Here is an 8,721-nt window from a genome sequence, read left to right on the forward strand (position 1 = left end):
AGTTATCCATATATTAAATATAAGTTCTAACAATAGTAAAAATATTATTATTTTATCATTAAGACTTAACTTATACTCTAATTTTTTTTCCACTTTATCCTTCAAACCTATCAAAATTATCAACAATACATAGGACCCACTCTAAAATTTTGCAACCGTCCATTTGGTTTTTCCATAAAATGTTGTAGGTATAAGTCTTAAGACTTGGGCTCAGATGTTTGCTCATACCTGGTTAGACTTAGCCTTAATGGTTATTGTCTTCGCTCATGAAAGGGATCTTTGTATCCCGGAAAGTCATACGATCCTATTGTATAAAAGACAACTCTTATTTATAGCAATAAATGAATAGGTATTGTATAAAAATGGACCATCTTACAATATAGGTATTTTATAATTTGTCTAACTCTTAAGGGATGGTCTTATACTCTTATTGTAGGATATTTCCAAGAAATATGTTTTCAAGAAAATAGAAAAGTTGATACTAATAAAAGGCCTGTAAATGTACAATTGAAGATTATCATTGAGGTCACCTATCCTATATTTGGTCTCATCTTATGTCCCGCCATCTTAATCTAGTGACACATCATGTTTGAAGTATTAAAAATAGTGATGATTTATTAAATTGATGATATGTTGTAACTCTTGTAAGGAGAAGTAATGGGACATGAGATGAAACAAAAAATGAGACATAGAGGATTTGCATTGCATTTTTAAAGGTGTCGTTCTCACATCTCGGGTTTATGATTTAAGTTCATTTTGGTAAATAATTTATCTTGCCGAGTCCAACTCAAATACCTAGTCAAAGTCGCGCATAATGAAAGTAAAAAATGACTCATTTAAAAGCAAGGATGTCATATGGAGAAGGGGCATGAACAATGGTGGAAACCATAACTGCCTCAAGAGTTATAAAGATGTAAATATTAGCTTTATGTATGTCTTAACGCCCATAGTTGACACGATGTACAATTTAATACCGGCTTAATAAATCGCCATTTACATTCACTCCAACCAAAACAAATGCACTGATATAATTGAACACTTTTAATAGAGTTTACTTTCTAATAAAAGTGATTTTCTTATTGTAGTGCTAACTATTCTTATATTTACGATAAATGTTAACATTTATTATGAACCAATTGCTTATTTATTATATTCATCACAATTATGGAGTATATACATATGTTCCTCTGTATTAATCTACTAATAATGTTTACCACCATAATTATGCCCATTTTTTATAGAAAATATACAATGTCTAATTGGTTTTGATTTTGACTTTGCTTTTATAAGCGTTTTTTGTCAAAAATTATTAAACATTTCTCTCGTTTCCAATAAACTAAAGTACTTCGTATTTAAACATTTTTTCCCCTACTATCTTAATTATTTACCAAAATTTTGTTATACCCTGCCAAATGCTGATTTATTTTTTTTGTGACTTGCTGAATATATTATTTTTGGTTACAAATTTAAGGTTGGCCGAAAATTATCGAATCGTATCAATTCTTTTAAACATTAGAACTCACTCTGGTTCTCCTCTTCTATTATATGCACCGTACTTAATAGTTTATCTTTCGAAATTTTAAGCGAATTGTGCATTTGGTATACTATTTTAATGCACTAATATAATTACCTTATTGGTATACATCAATAATGTAATAAAAGATTATTTATATAATTAGGAGTCAAATTTGTATTATAGTCCACTTAAACTCAATTATATACGTAGTAGTAATAAGTCCCAACTTAGTAGTAGGATCAGATCAACGTCTAACATGGTTAGGGCACTTCAAAAATCATACCTCTACCCAAAACTGATATATGGGGTATTTATTTATAGTTTTACACTGTCATTTATGTTTAAGTAGTTTGCAGATATTGGATTTCCTAACATAACTTGAAAATGGTCGGCAAAAGTGGGATGTTATGCACATAAACGTCACTATAGTCTCATACGGAGCATTAAATAATCCACTCATTCTATTTTTATTGACCTTTTTTCTCCAAAATTTATCCCAAATCAACCATCCTCTGATAATGATAAAATCGATGGACTATTACTATTACCCCTAATCTTATACTATTACTCATTCTATTAAGATGACATTCTTCCCCTTCTTCTTAATTAAGGGATAGAGTAGTGATATCACCTATATTTCTTAAATTTTTCAAAGTAAAAATAAAACAATAAAAATGGAATGAATAAACTATTATCTTACACTAAGTATACTCTAATTTTTAATTGCTTAGATAAGGTAACTATTTGATTTTCTTTGGACGTTCTAGTGAAAATTAATTTTGAAGCTCAAGCCATCATATTATAGTAGTTCAAGATCAGATAAAAATTTGTGTCACTGTACGATTACTTACGGAATATTTAAGATTGAAAAAGTACGTCTTGTTTAAGATGAAATATCCGTCTTAAATCTTAAAACGGGTCAAAAACTACCACATAGTGGTAATAAAGACAAAAAATTTTGACATTTTCTAGGCAATTTGTCATGTGATTTGGTATATATTTGACCCGTTTTAAGCTTAAGATGGATAGTGTCCATCTTAATTGAGAATTTGTGTAATTTTTAAAATGAACTAACTTTAGTATGTAATTATTAACATGAATCTTGTACCTATAACCTAGATATACAAAATTATTTCAAGCTAATACTCATTTTTGTAGACTCTAAATAAGAACAATTGTCGGCATACTTTATTACTCATTTACACACTTGTTTCATCAATATATATTTGGTACTTTGAAGGAACAATTGCATTTTATAGTACTCCGTATATGATAATGATAATGTGGGCCCTATTGATACAACAACTGGTCCTTGCTTTACCAGTCTTAACATAAAACAACGTATAGTAGTCAAATAAACGTTTTTGAAACTCAAAATTTAAAGGTGTTTTCAATATTGTTAATCATATAAATCCTCTCCATATATTATTTTCTCCTACAAAAGAAATCCACTCGGAAAACACTATGCCAATATCACAAATACTCGTGGAATATAAAGTACTAAACTGCCTCCTATAACACTTTAGTTCATTTTCAACTTAAGATAGAAAAAGAAGTTAAAGTTATCATTACTTATAACTTTATACTCACTAAACTCTATATATATGCGTGCGATTTAATAAATTTAATCTACTTATATAAAGATAAAATTAAATGAAATTTGTTTTCTACTTATATTAGGATAAAATTAAATAAAATCTGCTTTGTTCTTAAGAAATTTACTTTTATAAGGATACTTTTTTTTTTTTTTTTTTTTTTTTTATAAATCTACTTTTATTAGGATACATTGAATGACATTTTAATTCATTTTCAACTTAAGATAAAATGAGAAGTTGTTACTCACAATTACATATAAATTTATAATCACTAAAATCTATATATATATATGTGTGTGATTTAATAAATTGAATCTACTTATATTAGGATATAAAATTAAATAATTTTTTTTTTTTTTAAGAAATCTAGTCTTATTAGGATAATTTTATAAATTTAATATTTTTTTTAGAAATCTACTCTTATTAGGATAATTTATTAAATTTTTCAATTTTATAAATTTAATATTTTTTTAGAAATCTACTCTTATTAGGATAATTTATTAAATTTTTCTTTGAATTATAAGATTTCTAAAAAAAATGGACTCTCTAATATCGCTCGAAAAGTTTCTGCTTTGATTCAATCCCATTCAATTTACCTTTTTTATTTTCAAACAAATCTATAGCCATCCGGTCGAGCCTAAATTTAATCTGGATCGGACCGTTGAGAAATGGAGAGGATCCTTACTCCACAAACAATATGTACATTCAATAGTAATGGTGAGAAAAAGTTAACAAAACAGACATGTTTTACCGGAGTAAATAAACTGACAAACTCAAGCCTTACCATCCCATATTCACTTGCTTTGCTTTATAGAGTTTCCTCTGTAAAATTAAATTCATCCTATAAATACAATAACAAAACAAAAGCAAATAAAAGTCATTAGAAAGCATCAATGATTATAATGAATGAAGCTATACAACTATATGTAAGGTACCCTTATAAAAATAGAAGCAGCTATGCATGCAACTACTATCTATATTGTCCTTCATGCTTCATTAGTGGTTAGACATATATGGCGTACGTTACGTTGCATCCTTGTCTTATCGGCAACATATTGCATGAAGTAAACCCAAACAATAGAAAATTCACTATTCAAAACAATAACGAATTAATATTTAGAAGAGGCAAACATCAACGCATACAACCGCATACATATATAACGTGATTAGAGGGCATAAATTTCACTTAGACTTGAGTTCTAGGAAGAGGGGAGTGCATGTGTACGTAAAAAAAAGGTCTGACTTGTGTGTAAAGTCACTTTGATATGGAATATGGTTAAATAGTAGATTAGTTTTAAACCCATGCAATTTGCACGGGTTTGTCTTTTCAATTTATTATTATCAAAATATTTATTTATTACTTCTTTATCCCGATCCTTTGTTTACCTATTCTATTTATAGGGCCTCATCCAATTGTTTACCTTTTTATATCGGAAAGTTTTTTAAAGGATAATTTGATCATCTACATAACTCCTTTCAGATTTTTTTTTTTTTTTGGTAAAATGTGAGAGTATATTATATATAAAAATATGGAGTCAATTACATACTAGAAAGGCTAAGCACCTCAAAACTTCAAATAAATTTTAAACTTCCTAACCAATCTAGCTCATGTGTAGTCATCCTACTCTTGTCCCTTTCCCTTATTCTCTTCTTCATGTCCTCACTGATCAGTTTAGCCAGGCACATAGGCCTCATCAGAACTTGCTCAAGTCTACATTTGTTCCTTTGCTGCCATACTTGATACAAAATGCTCATAACCAAAGCAATCTTCACCCCTCGCTGAACTTTCAAACCAGGATTATGGACACACCAATGCAAAATGTCAACCTCAGGGAGCTTTAAACCAGTACAATCCATCACAGCCTGTAGAACTCTCCTACTGTAGGCACACGCAAAGAATAAATGCTGCTGCGTCTCTTCTGCTAACCCACAGAGGACACACTGTCCATCAACATCCATCCCAAATCTCATAAGTCTGTTATTTGTATGCAACGAGTTGTGAGCAATGAGCCATCCCAGGAACCTGTGCTTAAGCAAGCTCCAGTTATCCCAAATAGCTTTAGACCACTCCACCTTGGGTTGTGTACCTCTGAGCCACTCATAACAGCCAGCAGGAGTGTACCCAGACGGTTGCACCTGCCATGTCCCTTGCAAATACCCAGCTGCTAGCCTCTGCTTCACTCTGCAGATCCTCCTCCACACCCAAATGGAGTTACTTATTGGAGCATATTCCTGCCAATCCCTCCCCTTTAGATAGTTAGCATTCACCCATTTCACCCACAAGGACTCCTTGTTTGTAGCTACCCAATTCACAAGTCTTCCAACCATAGCTATATTCCATAGTTCCTGATTTTTTAGCCCCAATCCCCCTTCCTGATTTGGTCTGCAAATTGTATCCCAAGCAACTAAAGGAGAACGCCTATAATTTGCACTGCCATCCCATAAAAAGTTCCTGCAAATGGCTTCTATTCTCAGAATGACTCCCTTAGGGAGAACAAAAACAGAAGCCCAATATGAATGCAACGTGTTCAGAACATGTTTAACCAGGGTTAATCTTCCTGCATACGAGAACTTCCTTGCACCATAACTGTGTATTCTATTGCAAATCTTGTCCACCAAGCATTCACAATCCTTCTTCTTAAGCGTAGTAGTCTGAATGGGCATCCCTAGATACATGAAAGGCAGCTTGCCCTCCTTAAAGCCAGACACACTCAGGAAGTCATTCTTGAGCTCTTCAGACACTCCATTAAAATAGACATTGGACTTACTTGGACTCACTTTAAGCCCTGAAGCTTTTGAGAAAGAGGAGAATGATTTCAGCATAAGCATCATTGAATCAGCATCCCCATTACTAAACATCAAAACATCATCAGCAAACATTAAATTGGTAATTCTCAGCTGCTTGCATAGAGGATGGAACTTGAACTGGTATTTGGCTGCAGCATACATAAGCATTCTTGTCAAGTAGTCCAAGCACAAGGTGAAAATTAAGAGAGATAATGGGTCTCCTTGTCTCAATCCTCTCTTAGCAGGGAAATACCCAAAGTTTTCTCCATTAAGAGCCAAAGAAATAGAGGGAGTTGTAATACATTGCATGATTTTACTCTTAAAACTCTCAGGAAACTCCAACAAGTGCATCAATTGTTCTACAAAGCTCCATTCTACAGTGTCATACGCCTTCTGCAAATCAATTTTTAGCATGCATCTAGGGGTCACAGAAGGTCTCTCATACAGTCTGATTAAATCCTGGCAGATTAATATGTTTTCCTGGATGCCCCTTTCCTGTATGAATGCCCCCTGATTAGTGTGAACAATATCAGGCAGTACAGAAGCTAGTCTAGAGAACAGCAGTTTGGATATGACTTTGTAAACAACATTGCAACAAGCAATGGGACGAAATTGTGTTATATCTTTAGGCCTTTCACATTTAGGAATGATCGTCAGAGTAGTAGCATTAAATTGTCTCAATAGCTTCCCTTTCAAAAAGAAATCTCTTACTGCAGCCACCACCTCTTTGCCAATTTCTCCCCATGCATCTTTGAAGAAGCCACTAGTATAGCCATCAGGGCCAGGGGCCTTGATGTCAGGAACGCTAAACATAGCTTCTTTTATTTCTTCTCCTATAACAGGTCTAAGCAATTGGGCATGATGATCACTGGTGCATTTCTTGCCCTGATTTATAATTCTCATATGCACTGGTTTAGTAGCCTGACTTGTCCCCAACAACTGCTCATAGAATTCCAGGAATGCTGACTGTACCTTATCACTCGTATCACAAATCTTCCCATTCATATCCTCAATCACAAAGATCTTATTCCTATTCCTCCTCTTCTTAATAATGCTATGGAAATAAGATGTATTTGCATCACCATCCTTTATCCATTCACCTTTGGCTTTCTGGTACAAGAAGCTATCCCTTGCACACTGCAGCTCCTTAAGCTTTTTACTAGCCTCACACTCCTGATTTATCAAGCTCACATCAGACGGATCAATACCCAACTGGACTTGCATCTCCTCAACCTGTTTCTCCAGAATACCAGTTGCCTTCTCAATGTCATTGAATCCCTCCTTATTCAGTCTCTTTAAACCTGGCTTAAGATTCTTAAGATTTTTGGCCAGTTTAAAAAGGGGAGTCCCATCAATATTGTAATCCCACAACTCATTCACTAGGGGAAGAAACTCCTTGGACTTGCCCCACATGTTGAAGTATTTAAAACTCATGTTGCCCTACACTACCTTATTACTCTTCACTATACAAGGTGTATGATCCATCATCCCCTCAGGCAAAAAGTGAGCATACATATCAGGAAAACTATCACACCAAGCCTTGTTAACTAAAAACCTATCCAATCTGCTGTAAATCCTCTCCTCAGGCTGTTGCTTATTGTTCCAAGTGAACACAGACCCTACAACAGTAATGTCAATAACTTCACAATCAGCAACACACTTTCTGAAAGGCTCCATCTCAGCCAAAGAAGTGGCCCCTCCAAATCTCTCATTAGCATCAAGCACACAATTGAAGTCTCCAACAATGGCCCAAGGGCCTGCTACCTGCTGTGCAATCTTTCTCAAATGATCCCACAAAGGAGCCCTCTCATTTATCCCATTGAAGACGTATACTATAGTCAAGAAGAAAACACTCCTAGACACCAAGGCATCCACCTTCATATGTATATATTGAGCATTGTATTCAAGAATATGCACCCTAAACATCCCAGGCTTCCAAATAATCCAAATACGTCCACCACTATGATAACCATTATTGGTAGTAATGCTCCAACCATTATTAAAAGTATTTACTGCTTTATTGAAAGCTTTATTCTTAATTTTAGTCTCCAGTAATCCAAATAATCCTATATCTTTATTCTATAGAAAATGACTAATATGCTTCTGTTTACCTACTCTATTCATGCCTCTCACATTCCAAAAACCTAAACTATCCATTGGAAATAATATGTGAAGGGGCAGTACCTTGAGCTAACACAATCTTCTTAGATGGGGAAACCAGTGTCTCCTTATAAGAATAAGCTCCAAAATTTTCTGTACTATAACCACCACCACTCCTCTCCTGTCTGTGCATCTTAACCAGTCTCTTGGAGGGCGTAAGGAACCCTCCTGCTTCCCTAGCAGCTGGTTTAGGTGACTGCACTGTTTGAACAACAGTCTTTATGACAGCTGACTCCACAGCTGGCTTAGGCATCACAGGTTTCCAGACTCTCTTAATGTGTTGAACCCCTTGCTTCTTTTGTTCACCTCGTTTACAATGCTCATGTTCATGTCCCATACCCTTACATTTGATACACCTAATCGGTTTCCATTCATACTCTACTTCCACCCCAATCACAATTCCCTTCTCATCTTTGAATTCAATTTTCCCAGGCAACTTTTGATCCACCTCCATTTCCACCATCACCCTGGCATAACCCAACCTCGTTCTCTCCTCTGTAGCACCATCACTCTTGACATACTTGCCTACCAGACTGGAAATTTTAGGTAACCCCTTCCCTTAGAATTTCAGAGGAAGACTATGGAGTCTGATCCAGGCAGGTACTGTTTTCACATCATCTTTTTTCATCTCCAAATCTTTCACCCACTCCTTAACAATCAATG

General features: G+C 34.3%; 1 protein-coding gene across 1 annotated transcript; it reads right to left on the reverse strand.

The window, feature by feature from the left end:
* Nucleotides 1–7,338: 7,338 nt before the first annotated feature.
* Nucleotides 7,339–8,512, reverse strand: LOC141629723 (uncharacterized). Its single transcript, XM_074442685.1, has 2 exons — nucleotides 8,083–8,512; nucleotides 7,339–7,964 (listed from the first exon to the last, which is right to left on the reverse strand). The coding sequence occupies exons 1-2, from the start codon at nucleotides 8,510–8,512 to the stop codon at nucleotides 7,339–7,341; spliced, it is 1,056 nt and encodes a 351-aa protein (XP_074298786.1).
* Between the last annotated feature and the right edge of the window lie 209 nt (nucleotides 8,513–8,721).

This window comes from Silene latifolia, chromosome Y (assembly GCF_048544455.1).
Source record: "Silene latifolia isolate original U9 population chromosome Y, ASM4854445v1, whole genome shotgun sequence".
Classification (NCBI taxonomy): Eukaryota; Viridiplantae; Streptophyta; class Magnoliopsida; order Caryophyllales; family Caryophyllaceae; genus Silene; species Silene latifolia.

Bases quoted from the DNA above. Each gene is read 5' to 3' on its own strand.
- LOC141629723 (XM_074442685.1), bottom strand. From the start codon at position 8,512: ATGGAGGTGGATCAAAAGTTGCCTGGGAAAATTGAATTCAAAGATGAG. The intron at 7,965-8,082 runs GTACTGCCCCTT...ATAAAGATATAG, and splicing joins GAAGATTGTGTTAGCTCAAG to GATTATTTGGATTACTGGAG.